Source organism: Canis lupus, chromosome 3 (genome assembly GCF_048164855.1).
Source record: "Canis lupus baileyi chromosome 3, mCanLup2.hap1, whole genome shotgun sequence".
Classification (NCBI taxonomy): Eukaryota; Metazoa; Chordata; class Mammalia; order Carnivora; family Canidae; genus Canis; species Canis lupus.
In genome coordinates, this window is record NC_132840.1 from 58,242,366 (window position 1) to 58,264,657 (window position 22,292).

The 22,292-nt window shown below is 64.5% G+C and overlaps 2 protein-coding genes across 13 annotated transcripts in view; one reads left to right on the forward strand and one right to left on the reverse strand.

Moving 5' to 3' along the window:
* The first annotated feature begins 234 nt into the window (after positions 1-234).
* PIMREG (PICALM interacting mitotic regulator) lies at positions 235-5,444 on the forward strand. Of its 5 annotated transcripts, none has more exons than XM_072821651.1 (6): positions 235-312; positions 629-945; positions 2,457-2,746; positions 3,145-3,240; positions 3,535-3,582; positions 3,670-5,444. In XM_072821651.1, the coding sequence occupies exons 2-5, from the start codon at positions 664-666 to the stop codon at positions 3,566-3,568; spliced, it is 702 nt and encodes a 233-aa protein (XP_072677752.1). In that variant the 5' UTR covers positions 235-312; positions 629-663; the 3' UTR covers positions 3,569-3,582; positions 3,670-5,444. The 5 variants fall into 5 exon arrangements, with proteins under 5 accessions (XP_072677752.1, XP_072677751.1, XP_072677750.1 ...); XM_072821650.1 differs by having other exon boundaries at positions 3,694-5,444; XM_072821649.1 differs by lacking the exon at positions 235-312 and having other exon boundaries at positions 418-945.
* Positions 4,714-22,292, reverse strand: part of PITPNM3 (PITPNM family member 3) — a 60,661-nt gene continuing 43,082 nt past the window's right edge. For 5 of the 8 annotated variants that reach the window (XM_072821639.1, XM_072821642.1, XM_072821637.1 and 2 more), the window contains 11 exons: positions 20,178-20,350; positions 19,087-19,257; positions 17,717-17,911; positions 17,208-17,356; positions 16,272-16,388; positions 14,548-14,664; positions 14,220-14,368; positions 13,805-13,969; positions 11,254-11,437; positions 9,578-9,706; positions 4,714-8,487 (listed from right to left, as the gene is read on the reverse strand). In XM_072821639.1, the coding sequence (XP_072677740.1) occupies positions 8,185-8,487; positions 9,578-9,706; positions 11,254-11,437; positions 13,805-13,969; positions 14,220-14,368; positions 14,548-14,664; positions 16,272-16,388; positions 17,208-17,356; positions 17,717-17,911; positions 19,087-19,257; positions 20,178-20,350 (1,852 nt within the window). In that variant the 3' untranslated portion in view covers positions 4,714-8,184. The remainder of the gene's footprint in view (positions 8,488-9,577; positions 9,707-11,253; positions 11,438-13,804; positions 13,970-14,219; positions 14,369-14,547; positions 14,665-16,271; positions 16,389-17,207; positions 17,357-17,716; positions 17,912-19,086; positions 19,258-20,177; positions 20,351-22,292) is intronic. The other 3 variants (XM_072821638.1, XM_072821644.1, XM_072821643.1) reach the window with 1 other exon arrangement.

Consider the following 22,292-nt stretch of genomic DNA (forward strand, 5'->3'; position numbering starts at 1 on the left):
CGTCTGGGGACCCGAGCCAGGCTCGCAGACTCCGCTCCGCGGCGCGGCAACCCCGAGGAGACGCCCTCTCCGGGCGGGGCGCGTGACCCCCGAGCCCACCCGGCGGGGCGGCCGGGGCAGGAATGGGGCAGCCAACCAATGGGAGGCCGGCGTTCCCGGCCGCGCGCGCGGGGGCCAATCGGAGCCCGGGCTGAGGGGCCGCGGCCAATCAGCTGCGAGGACGGTCCCCGGGGCGGCTCCGCGCGGAGTTTCAAACCCGCCGGGTGGGCGCGGAGCCGGTGCGGGCGTGCGGCAGGCGCGGCGGGCCCCTGGGTCAGTGCGGCCCTTCGGCCTCGGTCCCCACGGGCCTGGCCGGGGCGGGGGGCTGGGTCAGGGCGGGCGCGCAGGTGGGTGGGGGCGTCTGGGGACTGCGAGATGCAAATGGATGGCGGGGTCCCGGCAGGGGCGCAAAAGCGCGGCGGAGGGAGCCCTAGCCCGGAAGGCCCGGCCTGCTGTCCACCCTCCGCCTCTCCCAGGAGAGTGACCCCTCTTCCAGGAAGCACCCCAGGGACCCTCGCGCCCGCCCGAGCAGCCTGTGCGCACTGGGGCCCGGGATGCCCTGCTGACCTGCCTTTGGCCTCCTCCCCAGCATCTGGTGGGCCGAACAGACGCTGGACCAGGCCGATGGCTTCCAAGTGGCCAGGCGTGGGGGCCTCCGGGCGGCAGGACCAAGAGCAGCTGCAGGAGCCCGAGGTGGTGCTGCGCGCCGCTGGCCATCCAGACATCTCCTGCGGGGCCCTGGGCTCCCTGTGCAGACAGTTCCAGAGGAGGCTGCCCCTGCGAGCGGTCAGCCTCAACCTGGGGGCGGGGCCCTCCTGGAAACGCCTGGAAAGCCCCGAGCCAGGGCAGCAGGGCCTCCAGGCGGCGGCTCGCTCTGCTAAGAACGCACTGGGTGCTGTGTCCCAGGTAATGTGGGTGATGCGAACTGTCCCTTCACCCAGGGCCTCCCGGGTGCCAGACGGCCGGTGCCTGCGAGGGCCCCGGAGGAGGCCACCGGGAGGTGGGGGTCGGGCTTTGTGGTTGCACCCCAGTGCTGGCTTTGCCTGGGCTCAACTAGCAGTGGTCTGAGTGAATGGAAACGCTGCCGTAGAGGAACCAGGGCCCCACCGTGCAAGGTGACCAACCTGCGTAGTAACAGGGTGGCACACCAGGGCATGACAGGGAAGTGGGGTTTCCTGAGGGGGCCACCACGGAATCACCTGCAGAGGGGCAGTGAAATAGTGTGAGTCCACATCCAGGGAGGAAGGAGGCACAGAAGAGAAATCTGGGTGTGGCCAGAGGGCAGAGAGAGAGGAGGGGGAGGGCAGGGGTCCCCAGGAGGGGAGGGCAGGGGTTCCTGGGGAGGGGGAGGGCAGAGGTCCTGGGGAGGGGGAAGGCAGGGGTGGGTCCCCCATGAGGGAGAAGGCAGGGGTCCCTGGGAGGGGAGGGCAGGGGTCCCAAGGCTGGAGGTGTTTAGACTCTCCCAAGAGTCAATGGGGAGGATTTCAACAGCATTAGAATTGGGCCCGATTAGCAGGACCAGCCATTCAGCTGGTTGGTAGGGGTGCAGGGGCCTGGGGGTCTGGCCTCACAGGGGCTCCAAAGGCAGGTCTGCAGGGATTTGTGTGACACACATGGCATGAAGATGTCACATGTAGATGTGAGGTACCCGTGGGCTCTTCAGGTGAACAGGTGTTCCAGCCCGAAAATGGGAGATGGTGTCACCTAGAAAGGACAGAGCCCAAGGAGACAATGGAGGGAGTATCCCCTTGGGGTCTGATTGGGGATTGGAAATCACAGGCGAGAACCTGCGGACAGACCCTCTGCTGGGAGGTCTCTGAGCCAAGCCCCAGTGCTCATCCCTCCCTGGGAAGATGGTTTTCCTCCTGGGGCCCGGGGCCATGGAATGAGAGGGTCTGACATGGCCATGCCACTCACCACATGCAACTCAGGTCTCGTTCTAACCCCTGGACACCGGCCTCCAGGGCAGACGCTCTGGGCCAGAAGAGCCTCACAGCCCCCCAGGTGGGTACGGGAGACCCAAGAGCTGGGGCTTGCTCCCCGGGGCAGTGGGGGCCCCAGAGGGGTTCCCAGCCCCTTAGGAAAAACCTGCACCTGCATGGACAGTGAATGCACATGTGAGGGCGGAGGCAGGTCTTGGAGGCCAGGCCAGGCATGTGGGCCTGCTGTGCGTGCCACAGTCGTCAATGGGTCATCACGGGTTGTCACAGGTCCCGGAAGAGGGTTTGGACGTGGCCAAGGCTTTCGTTCCCTGGGTGGCTCCGAGCAGGCTCCTACAGCGGCCTGTTTCCCGTGGACTCATCCACACCCATCCTCACCACCCCCAGGCTCGGAGCTGTGGGTGTCTGCAGCCCAGAGACTCCGGGGTAGCTCACCCCTGCTTTGTCTCTGCTCACCTTTCCCTGCATCTGTCACAGAGGATCCAGGAGTCCTGCCAAAGCGGCACCAGGTGGCTGGTGGAGACCCAGGTGAAGGCCAGGAGGCGGAGAGGGCCACAGAAGGGCAGCAGCCCCCCAGCGCACAGCCTGAGCCAGAAGGGCGGCCGACTGCCTGGCACCGTCCCCGCCTACTTGAGCCTGGGCCCCTGGGAGGACTGCCACCGGCCCTCTGCCCACGGGGGCCCACGTGCCTACCCAGGACGGCGGTTCAGGAGGGACGCTGCCCTCCGGAGCCCCTACTCATCGACGGAGCCCCTGTGCTCCCCCAGGTAGGAGGACAGTGTTCTGCCGCGGCTAGTGGGGGTGCCCAGGCAGCTGGGGTGTGTCCCCAGGGCCTTAGTTCCCTGTGTGTCAAAGACGTGCGCTGGGCTCTGATGGGGCCACAGCCACCCCCGACCACCCTTAGCCCAAAAGCACGTTCTAAAGCCACCTGGGGGCTGAGGCTCCTATTCCAAGGGGGCAGCAGGGCTCCCCCCTGCCCTGCAAGGTTACCTGCCCTTGACCTTATGGGCCTCGAGCCCTCTGTTTGCAGGTACTCCAGGGCGTGGGCAGGTCGCTTCCTGGGGGGAGGGGGTGGGGTTGGCAAACTGTTCCCAGGGTATCTCCCCACTCTGTGCCACCAAGGGGCCTGGGTACCAGTCTTGGGGGTGGCTTTTCCTCCTTCCAGCGAGTCTGACAGTGACCTAGAGCCCGTGGGAGCAGGACTTCAGCACCTCCGGAAGCTGTCCCAAGAGCTGGACGAGGCCATTGTGGCTGCAGAGGGGTGAGCTGGCATTTTCAGGCAGGCCTCTGACCCCTGTTCTGTGACCCCAGGCCGTGTGACCTCAGCCCGACCCCTCGCTGAGCCTCACCCACTCCTCTGAGACCTCCGGGGATCAAATCAAAAGTTTCATTGTGCGTGGCTGTCTGGGTGCAGTGGACGCTGCCCATTCAGACAGTGGGCACCACGGGCCCCCGGGCAGCCAGCTGGCTCTGAGCACGTGGCGGGAGGCTCCCTCCTGCCCTATAGCACCAATGGCACCTGACCTGTACCCCCTCCCCCGGCCCCCGTCTCTAGCAGTGACATGACCGTGTCTCTCATCCGTGACTGAGGACGTGCCTTCAGGTAACACCCTCCTCCCAGGCATCTTTCCTGGTTCCTCCCCCTCCCCCCCCCACGCACAAACACCTGCACAAACACTTGCACAAACAGGATCTTTTTCGGAAAACCCTGCAGAGTTGATGGGCCCTGCAGAGCAGGAAGTGTGCAAGACTCCCTGCCTGCCCGGAGCCAGAGCCGCTGACCTCACCGACCGTGTCCCCAGCCCGGCCCAGCAGGCCCCCGAGGAGCAGGAGCCACCTTCCAACTCCCCGTTCCCGGGGTGGCAGGCGGGGCTCGGGGGGAGACGATGGTGCCCCCGCCTCCCCTGTCTGGAGCACAGCGGCAGGCACGCAGGGAGCTCTGGATGGCATGGAGCCCGCCACACTCGGCCACCATGCCCTCGTACTAGGATCTGTGTGTCCCCACGCGCTCCCAGGGAGGGCTCAGGGGGTGTGGGCTGCTCAGGGGCTCTGTTCCTGCCCCAGCCACGCCTGGACCTGCTCGTGGCCTCCCGTGACCTGCTCGTACCACCTGTGACCCGCCCATGACCACACGTGACCACTCATGACCTGCCGGTGACTGCCCGCCAGCCCAAGTCACATGGAGGGAGATGCGGGGATGCTCGGTCACACTCCTCCCCATGAGGCTCGGAAATGCATCATCCCACACACACGTCAACTGTGGCTGCATCACAGAGCTCTGGCACCCAAAGGTCCTGGAAACTCTGAGCTGTGTTCCCAGGAGGGGAGCTGCCCGGGCCCTGGGGACCCCAGCTGCCATCCCTGCAGTCCCCACCAGAGCCCTGGGGGCCCCTCCAGCCCATGGATCCCCGTCTGTGCTTAGCTCAGGGCACTGGTGGGTGCGGGGAGGGGCAACCCTGCTCTCAGCCATCTCTGCCTTCGGTAAATTATTTAAGGCATCTGCTTTGTCATTTTATTACAAACACCCTGGTGTGTGACTTCTTCCCCGGATAACGCTGCTCTTTTGTAATAAAGACTCAGCTTCTGCATGTGACACCTGCTCTGTCTGCCCCTCCTCACTCACCCCCACACGCAGGGCTCCATCCACGTGGCCGGGTCCCTGGCTCAGGGTGGGGACCCCCTAGCAACGACGATGACAGGTTTCTCCACGTGGCCCAGAACCAAGCACGTGCCCTTTAAAGGCAAAGAAGGTTTTTATTTCAGTGACAACATTTGAGAGTAAAAACCAGCTCACGTCAAAAACAAGACCGGGTGTAAAAATCTCCGAACGCCATTAATGCCGTGTGTGCATCTTGTTAGAAATCTGGTATTTTACAATTTCTTTTTCTAACGGATGTTTGTACAAGGCAGCCATGAGGAAGAGGAGAAACCGTCTTGGAGCACAGGACCGTCCACCACGGGTAACACTGAGTCACACGGAGGAACCATCGGACAACGGATGAGACCAGACAGGCTGCCACCATGGAGCGAACAGAGAAGCACAGTGGGGTTCCGGGGGGAGGGGCGGCCCCCCCCACAGTGAGCCACCTCCCATCCTGCCCCTCCCTGACGTCACCCACCACCGGTCCACTGCAGTGAGGGTGGGGTCAGCCTGTTTCCTCCTGGCCATCCCAGGGCCTGCATTTACCCTAGCTGTGATTTTTAAGGAAAATCCCCCCCACCCCACCCCCCACCCTGCGCCAAGCCCAGAGGTCAGGGGAAGGGGGAGGGGTTGTGTCTTTTGGCTGAGCCAGAGAAAACAGGTTTGCAGAGCACTTGGCACCCAAACCCCCGGGAATGGGCGAGGACGTTGGTTATTTAAGGCGGGGTCAGGCCGCGGGGCTCCTCCGCTGTCAGGGTGCCCCCTCCAGGCCCGGTGGCACCTGGGCTGGGTGGGGAGTGTCCATGCTGAACCCGCACCACCTGCTTTCTCTGAAAAATTGGCGCCACGTTTTGCCTGGAGGACACATGGGGGGGTGGGTTGTACTCAATCTGGGCTCCAAGGTCATTAGGATAGAGCTTGAGGGCCACGAGTTGCAGCTCCCCACCCTTTCAGAGAGCCAACCCCCCACCATCACCACCTCTGGAGCCGCCCCACGCCCAGGCATCCCCACACACGGAGAGATTCTATTTTCCTAAATGTGTTTTGTGGAGCCGAAGGGAGTGCAAATCCTCAGAGGAGGCACCCTGACCACCACCCCGCCCGCCAGGGTGCGTGCAGAGGAGGCAGCAGGCAGGCCCTCCCACAGGAACAGCCCCCCCCCCCACGTCGGGAAGAACAAACATGCCACATGGGAACAAGGAGCTTTGGTCAGGCAGGAAGACAGGTTCCAGGGCCCGGGAGCCGGCGGACGGGAATAGGACAGGGCCTCTAGGACATGGCCACACCGGGTCACGGGGCAGGGCAGGGAACAGCAGCAGCACCCCCCCCCCTTTGTTTCTCTCCTATGGAAGTAGACGGATGAAAGTGAACAAACCACTGGTGCAGGGAGTGCGCATGGGTCGCGGAGTTGCCGTGGGAGCAGCCACGCTGGCACCCCCATGGGGTTGCTGGTGGCCCCTGGGTACCACGTCCCTCCAGCAGCCAGGCAGGCGTGAGTCCTGCAAGCAGGGAACTCCAGGAAGGACAGGGGCAGCCACCCCAGCTCTAGACCGCAGGCCATGGGACCCAGACAGACAGAACCGGCTCGTGGGCTGCAGCCTCCCTGGGGGGCCTGGCATTCTCCGTCCTCCCTCCCAGCCTGGCGTCGCGGGGCAGAGGAAGCCTAACTCAGGAAGAAGCAACATCTCCTGAGGACTTTACCACCCAGGCCAACATCGGCAGCTTCACCCAGGGACGGGGTGCAGCATCAGGATCAGGGCAAGGACCGCCCGCACTCCACCCAGGGCGGACGTGGGAACAGGTGGGAAGGGTGAGGGTAGAAGTGGCTGCACCTGGGGAGCGGGCGCCTCGAGAGCCCCCGGAGTGGCTGTGGAAGGGACAGCCACGCACCCAGCTGCCAGGCGCAGGGCCACAGATGAAGCTGCTCAGGCTCAGGCGCTAACGGCCTAGAGAAGACGTGTGGTGTGGTAGTGGGGCGGTGGCGGGAGCTGGACCCCTTCGGCCCGCAGGGCACCCACCTGCCGGGCAATTCACAGGGTGTTCCGGCTGCTCCCACCAGCAGCCGCCGCCGTCGGGGAGCACACAGGCCACTCGGGAGCTGCAAGAGGTAGACACTGGGCGGAAGCGACACGGGGCCCACGGGGATGCCGGCTGTGGATGCGGACGGGTGTCTTGGGCTCTGGGGCAGCCCCACCGGACGGACGACAGACATAGGCCTGGAGGAGGAGGCGCTGCACCCGCTCGGGGATGGCCCGAGGGGCCCAGAGCAGGGGCTGCTGGGCACACAGGGCCTCTGCAGCAGGACAGCATGGGCAGGCTCTGAGCCCCCTCCGCAACCCCGGGAGCCAGGCCCTGCCAACACAGGGGCCTCGCCAGGGTGAGCGTAGGGCACCACACCAAGCCCAGGAGCAGCGGGATGGAAGGGAGTACAACAGTTTGAGCCAAAATCACACGAAGGCCCCAGCGTGCTGGCATCTCTGTGGCCCCAGGAACCAACAGGGGGAAGCCAGTGTGAGCAGAGCTGGGGAGGCTGAGCCCGGTCGCAGCCCTCTGGGGCCCTGTCCCCCTTCCAGGGACATGTGGTGGGGGCATCAGTGCAAGTACACGGGCTGTCCGCCTCCCTCCCCCTGAGTCCCCAGGGCCCCTCTTGCAGGCTGCGTGCAAGGTTGTGCACTGACTGAGGGCCTCCGAGGCCGCAAACACTCGGGGAGCTCAGTTGCAAGGTTGCCTGGAGTCACAAATCCATACCAGCCTCGTGGGGGGACCCGTCCAGTTCTGAACAGGAGGCAGGGCCCAGGGAGGGCCAGGGTAGGCTCCCAGCTGGGCCGGACCCCAGGGCTGCAGCCTCATGGGGAAGATGCCAGGCAGGGACCACCCCCACCCCCGGCCCTGGGAATAGGAACCACTGTCCTCACAGGCCGCTGCGGGAAAATGGTGACAACACCAAGGGTGACATGGGGGCAATGGACAGCTGCAGGAGGACAGACCCTCAGCACCAGACCCCACCCCCCCAGCCTCGGATGGACACCGCAAATGCAGGAGGACCCTGGGGATATCCTCTCATGCCCACAAAGTGGCTCCTCGGCCACGGGAAATTGGGGTCCAGGATGAGGAGCACCCCTCGTCCTTCCCTCAGCCCACCGGGAGGCTGCACCTGCCAGCGGCCGATGGCCCCTGGTCTGGGGGCTTCTCCCTCCAGGGCCCACCTGGCACCTCTGAAGCCTCGGGACCTGCAGGATGGTCGACTTGGTCAAGCCCTCCTGCCACGGGCAGCCCAGCCCCCAGGGTCACACACACACCGGCCCTGACAGGGGCTTGTGGCCACGGGCGCCGCACAGGGAGGCAGCCGCGGCTGCGCACAGACCCTGGGGTCCCGCCCCTACCCCTCAGCCGGGGGAGCCCCGCGCCCCACACGCGGCAGGGTTGCTCCCCGCCTCGGGTGGACACTTCTGGACAGACACGGGAGGGAAAAAGCAGGAAAAGGCCTGTCTCAGGGAACAGCTGCCCCTCCCGGCCCGCAGGCAGCTGGCAGGGCACCCCCCTGCTCCACGCACAGCCCTGCCTTCAGGGCACCGACTGGAACTTGGGGGGCCCGCGTGCCCAGCTGAGCGCACCCAGGGGCCGCTCGTGGTCCTTGTCAGACTCCGGCTGGCTCTGCGCCCGCTCGGGCTTGGGGTTGGCGGGCGGGTCTGGCTGCTGCACGGACATGGTCCTGCGCAGGTGGTTGCGCTTCCGCAGGAACTCTGGCTGAGCGTGGAGGCCGAAGCTGCCCTTGCGCAGGACCATGCGCGGGTTGTTCTTCTTGGGGCGTGCGCGGTGGCCGGCCTCCAGCACCGCCAGGTGCGCGGCGTAGCCCTCGCTCAGGAACTGTGGAGGGGACAGGCGTCAGGTTGGCGGGGGCCCGTCCTGCTGCCCACCATGCCCTGACCCTGCGTGCCCTAAGCGGGGCCCTCTGGCTCTGCCCTGGAGCCCCGGGGAGACGGGGAGCTCACTACCTCTTGCACTTCCCTGCCCGGCTTTGAACATCTGAGCACTTGCGATTGGACCTGTGGGGCGAGCCCCCCATGCTGCCCACTTGCCACCAAAACCGCAAACGCAAGATTGGCCATTGCCCGGCCCCTGCCCCACAGAACTGCATCAATCCTGCCCCCATGCTGCCCTCCCGCTGCGACCTCAGACCCCTGCTCCTCAGAGAGTGGGCAGGGGGCCAGCACAGCAGAACCTGGACCCCAGTAGGGAAACTCTGCTCCCACCCGGGGGCACCTCTCCTGACCTGGCCCCCACCCGGGGGTCTCCATCCCTGACCCGGTTCCCACTCAGGATCACCTCCATCCCTAATATGTCTCCTACCCCAGGGCACCTGCATCCCTGACCCGGCCCCCCACCCAGGAGTCTCCTCCACCTCCGACCCAGCCCTCACCCAGGGGTCTCCTCCACCCCTGACCCGGCTCCCACCTGGGGTCTCCTCCATCCCTGACCCAGCCTCCACCCGGGGTCACCACCATCCCTGACCCGGCCCCCACCCCAGGGCACCTCCATCCCTGACTCGGCCCCCACCCAGGGGTCTCTTCCATCCCCAACCCGGTTCCCACTTGGAGTCTCCTCCATCCCCGACCCGGCTCCCACCCCGGAGCCACCCCATCCCCGACCCGGCTCCCACCCCAGGGCACCTCCATCCCTGACCCAGGACCCATCCCAGGGCCTTCATCAATGACCTACACCTGCTTTAAGTCCCTGTCCTTCCTTAGGCCTCTGTCTGCCAACATCTCCCTCCACCCACTGGCCCCAGTGACGTGACCTCTGAGTCCAGCAGGGTCTCCCCTGTGCCCAGCACAGGGCCTGGGCCAGGGCAGGACACCAGCCCTTGAGGACTGACAGAAGGAAAACAAAAGAACACACCATGGATGCCCCCCAACTTCCCCAGCCCACTGCCACCCTCCCGCCCCCTGCCACCCACCTGGCACTGGGTTTGGTACTTCTTGGAGGGCCGGCCCACGATGAAGATCTGGGAGGGCGGCAGCCCCAGCACGCTGTACACAGAGATGTCCTTCGTGGAGCCGTAAGCCGCGCTGATTTTGATGAAGCACTGGAATGCAGAGGGGCTCGTGGAGGATGGCCTGGCGCCCCCCGCCAGGCAAGCCCTGGGCCCCTGGGCCCCTGGGCCCTGCAGTGCCCCTCCCACCCCACCCTGCACCCCAGGCCAGTGCCACCGTGGCATCTGCTGACCCTGGGCCAGGACTGGATGCCAGTTCCGTGTGGCCCCCTGCCCCCCTGCAGTCCACGCCACCCCAGGTAGGGGGTGGTCCACACAGCTGCCCACGTGCCTCCCCACCCAGCCACTCCGGCACCCACCCACCTGACACGCTCACCCTGCAATGGCCCATGGCGGCCCCACCAGCGCTGGGAGGACCTCTTGTACCCAGGGGTGACCCATCGACACCCTCGGCCTCCACCCCGACTTCCTGAAGGACAGTGGCCTCCAGACCAAACCCGGGGCTGCCCCTCTGGGATCTGAACAACTGCATCTCCCACACCCTGACACAGCCCTGCCCTTCCCTCACCCGTCCCTCCTGGGCAGGAGCCCCCATACACCCTGCCCATCCCCACGACCTCCAGCTGAACCCCACTGGGCCTTGCCCTTGCTGGGCCTCCCTGCCTCCCCCCACACCCACCGTGGGGACTGGTCTCAAACCCTAAGTAGTCACTTCTGCTGCCCAGCTCCACACTCCTCTGTGGCTCCCCACTGCCCTCAGCAGAGTTTACGGTCAGTTTATGGTCAGCCTGGTTTTCAGGGTTTTCAAGGCCTCTCGACTTTCAGAGTCCTGAAGACCCCCAGGCCTCTGCTCCCCCTTGACCTGGGTCTGCGACCCTGTACACGCAGGCCTCTGGGATGCCCGTGGCTCTGGGCACATCCCTGTCCTTTCTTTACCTCGGTGCCTTTGCACACACGGGTTTTTTGTCCACCTGGCACACTCGGGACTCAGCTCCAAAGGCACCTCCTCCTAGGAGCCCTCCATGCCCTCTCTGGGGAAAGCCCCATCTGTCCTCTGGAGTGGGGTGAGCAGATGTGAGGACGGCAGGCTCCACACTAGGTCCCGCACCTGCCGAGCAGCTCTGGGGCAGCTTACACCCACCGTCGCTGCTGCAGAAGCGAAAGGGCACAGCCGGGCTCCCACATAGCTGTGCCTGCAGGCCCCACATCTGCATTTCCCACGATTTCCACGTCATGAAACATGACCCTCCTTGCATCTTCCCCAACCACCTAAAGCCATGAGGACCGTTCCTTGGCCCCGGGGTGGGAGGACACCAGGCAGGGGGCTGCGTCCTGCCCTAGGCCCTCATGGGCGACCCCTGCTCCACATTGGGAGACCCACCCAGGGTCAGCGCTCCAGGAGAACAGCAGGTACTGAACAGAGCGGAGGGGCCACTCGGGCGTCCTTGGGGTGAATCACGAGACCCCAGGGGGAGGAGATAGAGGAGGAAGGTATGAGTGCGAGGTCGCTGGCGAGTCCTGGAGCCTCCGTGCTCCTCCCATCCCTGCTGTCCCCACCATCCCCGCGGGGTGTGGGGCTCCCAGTGAGATGCCCCCGGGTGCAGGGGTGTGGGGGCCCCATGCCTGCGGCAGGCACTCACCTCCTGCACCAGGTTCCGCAGGAAGATGGCCTTCTGCCGCAGCGGGTCGTGCACCAGCCCGTCCGAGAAGAAGATCATGCCCTGTGGGAAGTTGTGCTGCGACAGCCATGACATCACCCGCTGCTTCTGCATGTCTGGCCGCCCCGTGATGTACAGGATCAGGTAGCCCAGGTCCTGCCAGTGCCTACGGGCACATGGGCCACGTGGACGCCATGGTGGGGTTGCCCGGGCCACAACAGCCATCCTCCCTGCAGTCCCCACCCTGCGGCCCCCACCCCTGCAGCCCCCACCCCCACCTGGCAGCCCCTTTCCCCTGCCCTGCAGCCCTCCTGAGGAGCCCCAGGAAGAACCTGCTGGAAGGACTCCAAAGCCACACTCAGAGCCCCTGGAGTCCTGGCCATGTCCCCAGATGTCCCACAGGCAGCACTCACTGTCCCCTCTGCCCATCCCCTCCCCGGGGCCTCCCATGGCCCTCAGGTTTCCTCGCCTAAGAGAAGCCCTGAGTCCTGCTTCCTGCTCCAGCCCTGAACACCTCTCCCACCAGCAGGATCTGACCCCAACTCCACCTAGGGCGCTCACAGCACCCCGACTCCACTCCACCTGGGCGACCCCCCCCCCCAGGACCCATCTGTATGGAGGGGGCAGAGACGGCTGCAGAGCACTCTCCCCAGGCCTCCGGGACAAACCCCAGACATGCCGGGCAGGACAGCGGGCTGCATGGTGGGCACTGTTTCCACGGCGGCCTCTGTAAACCCCAGAGTGAGCCCCACTGCTCTGCCACCTGAAGCCATCCCGGCCCCCTGTGTCCTGAGGGAGGTCTCACAGCCTCTGTGCCCCCCGTACCCCGAGGCCAGCCATGCTCTGCCCTGGGGCATCTGTCCCCCAGCCGCACCCAGCAGCTGAGTGGCCCCCAAGCCCTGTATCCACAGCTGCCAAGCCCCCACAACGGCCTGCATGCCTTCCTCTCTCATTCCCATCCCCCTGGCCTTCAGGGCCCCCTCCTCCAGGAAGCTTTCCTGCTTCCCAAGTAAAATCAGCACTCTCTCTCCTCTCTGCGCTGTCACAGCACATGCTCCTCAGAGACCAGGGGTTTCCAAATCTAGAAGGTGACCCATGAGATTCGAGGAGACTTTGTAATAAAGCACAGGCCCAGGTGTCACCCCTGGGGACTCTGGGGAGCTCTGAGCTGGGTCCCAGGAGTCTGCTTCTGATGAGTAGCGACGTTTACAGAGCATCGGCAGGGCCCAGCAAACACAGGACAGGGCACCACAGCATCCCCTGCCTGGCTATGGGGGCACTGACTCACCGAAGGTGGGACACAGACACTGTAGGAGGAATGAACGCCCCCCGGGGGAGCTGGACATCGTCTAGGGCCTGTTCCTGCAGGGCCGGGGCATCTAGGGGTCCACTGGCCCTGGGGGCCCCACACAGGCTGCTGTGCCCTCCCCACAGTGACCCCTGATCCTGCTCCATCCTGCTCTCGGATGTGTGGACTCCCGGACATGACAGTTTCTCCTGCCTGTGACTTGTTTTCCCCACAGTTTCTCCCTCTAGGAGATCTGTCTGCCTCGATGCCCAGCGGGAGCATAGAAGGAGCAGGAAGGAGGGTGGGGTGGAGTCAGGAAGGGAGGAGGGAGGTGGGAGGCAGGGAAGGAGGCAGGGAGGGAGAGAGGCAGGGGTGAGGGCAGGGGTGGAGGCAGGGGTGGAGGCAGGGAGGGAAGACTACAGTACCTCTCTTGCTTTTCTATGGGCAAGACCTTCCCGCATCTTTGTCACCAGACACACCCCTGCCCTGCCCTAATCTGGCCCCAGAGTCCAGCTGCCCTGACACTGTCCCTGTCACCTCTGTGTCATCCTTCCCATCCCCCCACCCCTGCATCCCTCCTCCCCGTCACCCCTGCGTTGTCCTTCCCACCCCCGTCACCTGTGTCCTCCTTCTGTGCTACCAAGTTCAGTCCTGTATTTTCTTCTCACTTCTCTCTGTTCGCTCATCTTTGTGCAGTGGCGCGGACAAAAAACATCCATCCGTCTGGCCGGCAGAGGCTGTCTCTGGCGCCACCTCTCTCAGGAAGCCCGCTCTACTTTCCCCCACTGGCTATGGCAGCCCCAATCCCCCTAAACTCAGCGCTGTGCGCCAGCTGGTCTCAAAACGTGCCCCGCCCCCTGAGCCACCTGTCCCACGTCCACACCTTCCTGGGAATCTGGACGGGTCCTACCGCTGCCTACAACCCACAGAGCACAGCGCCTAGGCTGGGTGGGAGGGAGGCTCCAGCCTCCATGTAGGGGCCGGGGGATGAGCCCAGCCTGGGAGCAAGAGCCCATGTGAGTATGGGCACCACGGGGCTGTGAGTAACGGGACGGTGAAAACATCCCGGCCCAGCCCCATCCACCCACAGAGCCACGAGGCGCAGGACAGTCCATCAGTGTGTCCCTGGAGACCTAGGGAGGTCCTGCAGGTACCAGAAGATGTGCGGCCGCTCCTCCCACCCCAGGGACCACTGGCTCCCACCCCGAGATGTGGACATGACTCAGGCACGGAAGGAGCACTCACCGTACCACGTCTACCGCCCCTGGCCGGACCTTGGGGTCACTTCCCATGATGGACACGCTGGCAGCAAAAGACCCGTCAATGCTGAACACCACACACTCCATGCCCCTGGGCAGCACCGTGAGGGAGCTCATTGCAAAGGTCTGGTCACCCCTGAAAGGCACCTGCCTGTGGTCAGCCATGCGCCCAAGAGAGGCCAGAGGTCAGCCCGGGCCAAAGGTGAGCCCGCAGCTGGGTTCAGAGCTTGCAAAGCCAGGGGCAGCGGGAACATCGGGGTCAGGGCAGGGGCGAGGGGGCAGCAGGGGGGAAGGGTCAGGTATAGGGGAGCAGCCCAGCCATCATCCCCTCTCTGCACAGACAGGTTGGGCCCCGGGAAGGCACCCCGCAGACTCCACATCGGGCCAGCCTGGCGTCTCACCTGACCACCATCTTCACCGGGTAGACGCCAACACCCAGGCGCCGGGGCCGCGGCACGCTGTACGTGATCCGGCCGCTGCTGTTGGTGATCTCCGTGTCCAGGTGTACCCAGCGGCCCGAGGACGGCTCCGCCATCACCAGGATGTCCACCTGCACAAGTGAGGGGGCGGGGATGAGGGCTGCGGGCATGGCCGGGGGACCATGTTGCAAGCTGCCCCCCGCATGCCGCCGCTCAGACCCACCCTGCCCTCAGCTCCCCGAATCCGTGTCATGCAGTGCATGAGGCACCTGCTGCAGGGGCAGCCAGCAGGGACAGCCCGGGCCAATACCTTCTCTCCAGTCAGAGCCACCATGTCGAGGGGCCCATACATGAAGCGCCCCACCAGGACCTGGGGGCCGTCCTCGGCCGCTATCACATCATTGGCCCGGTGGTTCGCAGTCACGTTCTAAAAGGACAGACAGCAGCTCAGCTTTGCTGGGGGCTTGAGCTGGCCTCTTCCTGAAGGTCCTTCAGGCGGCTGGGGAGACACGTCCCGCCGCAACATGCCTTTCTGGGAGATCTAAGCCACAGTCCCATGGAGGCCAGGAGGGGAAGAGACCTGTGGACCCCGACTCTGTCTCCAAGGCCCCCAGGTTCCTGCACACAGAGGAGCGGGCTCATGCAGCTAAATGCACAGAAAGACGCCTGCATTGCCGGGCGCTGGGCTACACGGAGCCTCCCTGCCAGGAGACCCCCAGCCACGCACCCGGGCGGCCAGAACGAGGGGCCAGAGCCCGGGACCCCCAACACACCCCTCCCCACCGCCCACCCAGCTTGGGGGAGGCCGCCTTGGAAGAGCTCCTGGCCCCTCAGGTAAGACGGAGCCCCGCCCCAGCCCCGCCCCTGCCTCCCTGGGTCTGTAACCCTGAGATGGAGAGCAAGAGCAAGGACCGCACAAAGCTCTGCAGCGTCTTCACAGCAGACAACGCGGGGAAACCGCATGAATGCCTGGCAGCTGACGAGCGAGTCAATGGGCGGGTCCCTGCAGGACGACCACTCAGCCACCAGGAGGGAAGTACTGCCACCTGCTCCGCTGGGTGGGAACAGATGGCCGTGGGAGGAGCCCCACGCTAGGTGACTCGCACCCGCGGCACCCTGGGCAGACGAATCCACAGACAGCCTCACTAGGGGAGGGGGGTGCCGGGGAGGGGGGGGAGCCCCGGGTCCCCTCCTGGGGTGGTCACAAACTTCTGAACAGACTACAGTGCTGTTTGCACACGTCCGTGACCCCACGAAACCCACTGTGTTGTACACTTTGACGCAACAAATGTGGTTATAGCTCAGGAAATACCTTTACAAAGGGTGCCTGGGGGGCTCAGGGCATGACCCCGGGGTCCTGGGATCAAGTCCCACATGGGGCTCCCCTGCAGGGAGCCTGCTTCTCCCTCTGCCTGTGTCTCTGCCTCTCTCTGTGTCTCTCATGAATAAATAAATACAATCTTAAAAAAAAAAAAAACATGTTTACAAAAACAGAATTGATTCAAGGAGTGCAAATCACCTTCTACCCTTTGGGACTAGGGCAGAAGGGAGCCACCAGGGCAGAGGCTGTGTCCCTGAGCCCCTACATGCTCCCAACTCAGCAGAGGACACAGCAGCCACATCCACACTTGATGATGGTTGGCTGAGCAAATAAATGAATTTATGCCTACCAAACTCCTATTTATACCACAATACCTAATGGAGGGGACCCCTGTTCAGGGAAGCTGAGCACAGCCTGCCTGAGAGGCCTTTCTCCATCTGCTTCCTCATCGGTGCCTCCCTCTGTGGCAGCCAGTACCACACCAGGCCATGCTCAGTGGCGGATGAGATGGCAAGCCCCGTGGGCATGGCTGAGTTTCTGACTCATGTCCTCATCTATGGAGGCTGGACATCCAGCAACTCTCCCCCGCAGGCATCTCCCTGCCAGCCCCAGCGCTCTGAACCATGCCCCAGCCAGCACCCGCTCCTGTCCATGCGCCCCCCGACCCCCAGGCAGCCATATGCCCCCCGAGTGCTGCTCTAGTGAGCACCTACCCGCAGCTTGACCTGGGTCCTCTTACGGAGCCACTTCTCACGGGGGTTGGCGGGGCTCAGCGCTGCAGCATCCAGGCCCACACTCTCCTTGACGGCCACGCTCTCGTAGCGCATCACCTGGGCAACAGGAGTGCTCTGGTCAGTCTGGCCTCGGGACAGGTGGGGTCAGCATCAGGCTGTGCTACAGGATGCACCACAGGCAGAGGACAGCTGCCCACATACGGCACTCAGGGGCCCTGCCTGTCAACAGGGTGCGTGCCACCCATATCTGCCCCAAGCTCCAGACTCCACTCACTTCCTTCCCGGCCCGCGGCAGGCAGCCCACCCTTCCCACATCCAGACCACAGCCCAGCCTGGCCCTGCTCCTCCCCAAACCTAGAAGCTCCCCCTGCAGGGGCGCAGGTGGACAGCAGGACCCACTGGCCTCCTCCATCACAGCCGGTGGCCCCCCAGAGCACCAGCACCCCGCCACCACCCCAAGGTCAGCCTCTCCACGGGCCTCCTGGTCCACCCAACAGCAGACACGGGATTTCCTTCTATTATACAGTCAGCTGACAGCTTCCCTCGCTCTAGGCCAGCACGCTGCCCACGGGACACCAAACAGGGTCGGTCCCTTGCCTTTAGCTCCCAAGGCTGCACGGAATCCGCCCTCCGCCCGCCACCTCCTTCTTTGTGCCCTCCCCAGGTTCCTGCCTCTCTGAGGATACACAGGCCCCCAGGGAACAGGCACTTCTCTATCGTCTCCAGGAGGATGGGTACATCCCCCTCCATCCGCTAGAAGTGGTGTACTGCCAACCAGAAGCCAGTGTACTTCATGAGACCTGCCGCCTGGCCTGGTGACCCCTGATCTGGCTGACCAGCCCAGGATCCAGTGTGGCCTGCAAGGGGGCCCTGTCCCCCACGCGCAAGGATGGGCCCCTGGGAGGGGCACGGTACCTGTCTCAGGATGAAGGCCACCACGTCTGTGGACTCCCAGTAGCTGGCGTGGAAGAGGTGGGGCAGGGCCACAGTGGGGAAGGCCGTGAGGACGTCGGGGCAGTACAGGGCATAGTCGATGCGCTTGGCACCCCACCACCTGGCTGTGACTGTGGGCCCAATACAAGGTGAGGACAGTGTGGCCTGCCTGGGCCACAGCCCTCGGGGCAGCTTGGGGCCCCATCCCACGAACCCCATGGTCAATGTGTCACTCTGGGCCCCAGGAGTGAGGGCCAGCCCCACAGAGATGCCCAGTCCCACCCTGGGGTTGCAGGGACTCCCCATGGGAAGAAGGAACTGTGGGGTTAGGGCTCGGACTAGGGTCAGGATCAGTCTAGGCTGGGCAAGGTCACGGCTCAGCCTGTGGCCAGAGGTCAGGGCTCTTTATCTGTCCCAGCTGCCCTTGGCAGCCACCCAGGGGAAGGTCCCTCTCCCCCCGACCCGGCAGAGCCCCAAGGACCCTCACTCACTGTGGGAGGCGCCCACCGGGGCCAGGCTGTCCGAGGACCCTGAGCTCTCGCTATGGGAGCTGTCCTGGCTCACCCTGCGGCCCGGGCGCTGGGCCCTCAGAACTGGGGGAGACGAGGCGGGGGCGTCGGGAAGCGGTGGGCTGTCCTGTGAGCTGCACCCCAGGAACAGGGAGCCGTGGGCGTGCAGGGCATCGGCTGCGGGGGGCGTCACAGTCAGGGTGGGGCCAAGCGTCCCACAGCTGCCCCGACTGCCCAGCCCCAGCTCCCGGGGCAGCCTGCGCCTCCCACCCTCTGGGACTCCAATGAGGGCATCTCTGGGACACAGCCCCAGAAACATGAGTCACAGGATGGCCCAGAACCACGTGGCCTCATACCCAGCTCCTCCCTGAGCCTCGGGGACTGCAGCCGAGCCTGCATGTGAATGGCACTGCAGCCTGGGTGCTCAGGCGTGCTCAGGGGCAGGTGACGCCCTAAGCACAGAGGGACATGGGGTGCGCAGGGGACGTTTCCAAGCCATCTCTGTCTGTGGAAGCTCCGAACCAAGGAGGACTTTGGAAATGAAGTTTTTGTTAAAACTGGGGGGCATGGTTGGTTCTGAGTCCTGCCTGAGCCGCGGGCACAGACCCTGCACCCGGCCTGGCCTGGCTCTCAGCTGGGGTCAGGGGCTGGGCTTCCGGTGACCATCCATGCCTAGCTCACCGCCTGGAGCCCCAGGGGCCACCGGCCCTCCTCCGAGCCCACCTGCACTTGCTCCCCCTGCCCCAATGCCAGGACCCAAGGCCCCCTCCTGCATGTCACCCACCAGGTTGGGATCCTCCCCGCCCTGCCCCTCCTGTGTCAGGTCTAGCAGCCCAAGTGCTGGCCGCAGCCACAGGAATCAGGCAGGGGCCCCCTGCAGAGCAGGTGTGCACACATTTGGGCAGCCCAGAAGCTGAGTGAGGCAGCTGCCCTGCTGTCTTTCAGTCCGTGCAGCTCACAGGCCCCCTCAGCAGGGGCTAGGCCCTCCTTCAGCTATGTAGGGCTGGATGAGGACGGGGGCGTGGGGGCACCTGGTGGGGGCCACTAGGGGGGCTATGGAGGGTGGGGGTACCTAGTGGGGGAGCATCAGGGAGGGTGGGGGCACCTGGTGAGGGGCACTGTGGGGGCGGTGGGGGCACCGGCAGGGAGATCATGGGGGCGGGGCACCTGGAGGGGGCATTTTAGGGTGGGGGCACCCCTGTGGAGATCACGGGGGACACCTGGTAGGGACGTCGTGGGGTGGGGGCACCCGGCGGGAGCATCACAGGGGCAGAAACACCGGCAGGAGATCACGGGGTGGGGCACATGGCAGGCCCAGCCCCTGCTCAGTGCACACTCACACCCGAGCCTACCCAGCAGGAGGGACTGTCCATCGCCCAGCGGGAACCTCTGGTAGCGCGGGACGCTGACGGGCGGCACCAGGTGGAACTTGGGTTCCAGCAGGGGCTCGAGCCGCGAGGCCGAGGGGTCCGCGCAGTGGAAGAAGCTGTAGACCTGGCTGCAGGCAGGACGCACCTGGAAGCCTGGGGTAAGGGGACACGGGGGAGCCCCTTGCTTCTTCCCGCCCCCTTGACCCTCGGAGGCCCCTGAGGGCAGCTTTGAGTAGCCCCCCAACCACCTACGCAAGGATCTGGGGGCTCCCTGCCACCGACAGGAGCAAAGTCGAGATGTGGAGTTGGGCATTCAAGGCCTTGCCGATCTGCCCCACCCCAGGCGAGGCACTGTGGGTGCCCGGTACGGAGTTCCCTGCCAGCCGCCGTGCCCCCCTCTGCATCCTTGCCCCTCCTCCCAGTCACACTGCAGCAAATCCGCACAGCTTTCCCCGGCCTGGCTCCTGACCCGCCGGCAGACACATGGGCAGGGCATCAGCTGCGGGGGGCGTCACAGTCAGGGTGGGGCCGAGCGTCTCAGCTGCCCCGACTGCCCAGCCCGGCCCCCGGGGCAGCCTGCGCCTCCCACCCTCTGGGACTCCGATGAGGGCATCTTTGGGACACAGAGCTCATCACTTGGTCCCCAGGGAGCAGCTCATGCTTGCCTCTCGGGCCTGGGGTTAGGGGTACACGGGGGCGGGGGCAAGGGTTTGGGAACACTTCCCCTCACACCAGCAGGGGTTTGCACTGAGGCCCTCTGTCCACCTGGCTCAGGGGACTGGTCACTCTGCTGTCCAGGGAGCCCTAGGTCTCCGGGGCCACACCAAGGGCAGCCAGGGGCCTCAGCCTCCCCCCTGCACCCTGCTCCAGGCAGAGTTCCCCCTCCCATCCATCCCACGGAGGGGGCGTCGGTGAGCACTGACAAGCCCCAGTGGGCCCTGGGGGAGCACAGGCACTCTGTGGACCCTGGAACACGTGGCAGCCTGTCCCTCCACCCCACGCCCCTGGCTGCAGGGCCCGACCCTGTGCCCCAAGGACACGAGGCCTCTCAGGCCCCAGCCCAAGCCACCCACCGTCCAGCCCGGGCAGCACCGTCCTCCGCATGGCCAGGACTAGGCCCAGGGGTGAGCCGAAGAGGAAGAAGTCGGACACGTCGAAGTCCAAGCGACCCAGGCTGACCTCGGGCGGCTGGGACCCCCCGGCCGCAGGAGGCTCGGCCTCGTCCTTCAGCACACCGGAGTGGATGCTGCTCCAGGGAGAAAAGCCGGGAGGGCAGTTAGGGGAGGGCTGCGCACCAGGGTGCACAGGCTGAGTGGGAGGAGCCCAGCCCTCCACGAATGCATCCGCTGGGCTCAGAGGTTGTCGACACCGCCTCCACGCTGGCGCTGGCCGCTGAGGTCTGCCAACACTCCCCAGGCCCGGGGTCGGCAGGCCAACACCCCCTCAGCTCTCCCAGAGACAATTCCTGGGCAAACCCACTCGGCCACCATCCAGTAAACCTGCATCTGCTCAGCAGGGCCAAGGACCTAGGGTTACTTGAACACCCCACATGATGGCAGGCCTGCCCCCTGGTGCTGGCTGTGCGGGGGCCACCCCGCGACCTCCGGCCCCATGTCCCTGAGTAGCCCGGCCCCTACACAGACCCACTGCGTGGTGTCAGTTCTCCAGGGACTGGGCCTCTCACTATAATGCATGTTCCCGCAGACAGCGTGGGCTCCCGCCTGCAGCCGGCCCGTGAGCCAGAGCCGCGGGAGAAGAACAGCAACCCCCCAATCTTCTAGCTGGCCCCGAGGCACAGCTTGGGGTGGAACACTGTCCAGAGCGATCCCCTGACTTGTGAATCGATGGAATCCTCCAGGTGGAGGGGAGAGGGGATGTTAGCAATAACGATGGGACTAGCACGGGGCGGGCGGCCTGCCCTCTGGGAGCAAGGTCCAGGCAGTTGGATCTGAAGCCTCGGGCTCCCCACTCTCCCCATGAGGACAGCGCTGGGGTCAACGATACACATGTTGCATACAGTGCGGTCCCTAAACACACGCCAGCTCCTTAACTGCCAGAGAAACAGCCATCTGTCCCTACACCAGAGGGGAAAGCTGGCTGCGTGGAACCAGCCACCCAAAGCCTCGGACATCTTCTCTGAATCTGGGACCTCTCCCTAAAGGATCTTTCAAGAATGAACTAGAAATGTTGCAATTTCACCTTGCAACCCCAACTTGAAACGTGGCCCTCAGGGGCGGGGGATGGGAGGAAGGCTTCCAACAGTCAGAGACATCAACACACAGAGCCTTTGATCCCGTGGTTTCCCTTGCGGAAGTGCACCTGAGCAAACCAGCCCTAACACACACAAAGTGTCTCGCGAAGGTGTTCGCCAGAGCACCACCTGTCAGAAAGAACTGGAAAACTCGGAAGAAGTAAGGTATCTATGCACTCAATAAAATATTCCCTATGAAGAACGTTCAGCAAGTATTTGTTATATAGAGATAAAAATCAGATAAAATCACAACATAGGGGCACCTGGGGGGCTCAGCGGTTGAGCGTCTGCCTTTGGCTTATGGCTTGACCCCGGGGTCCTGGGATTGAGTCCTGCATCGGGCCCCCCGCAGGGAGCCTGCTTCTCCCTCTGCCTGTGTCTCTGCCTCTCTCTCTCTCTGTGTGTCTCTCATGGATAAATAAGTAAAATCTTCAAAAAAAAAAAAAATCACAACATACAGGTTTTTTTTTTTTTTAAGTAAAACTGTATGCAGACCATGTAAACAATATACACAGAAAGGAAATACTCCGAAGGGCTCGAAGTGGATCTGTTTTGCAGAGCTTGTGATGACCTCATGGTGCGTGTCATCAGGATAAGAGGGGACGTCCCTTCCTGGCTGGGCTTGTACCCGCCTGGATACCCGCATCCAAGATAAACATGCAGATGCCTCATGGAACTCTGTGCAGAAGCTGCCACGCTGGGGCCTGGGAGCCGGAACACTGGCCCCAGGGCATTGACAGCTGGCCGTGCCCCCCAAGAAACTTCCTGGCCCACCGGGGTTCTCTGAGGCCCCATCTGAGAAATAGTGAGAACACACACCCAGAGTGGCTCCCAAACACACCCGTATAGGCTCTTACACCACATTCTCAAAACCGTTGGCAAAGTGGCTGGCAGCATCTGCCCTTTGGCAGGAAGAAGGAGCAGTGAGGCTCAGGGA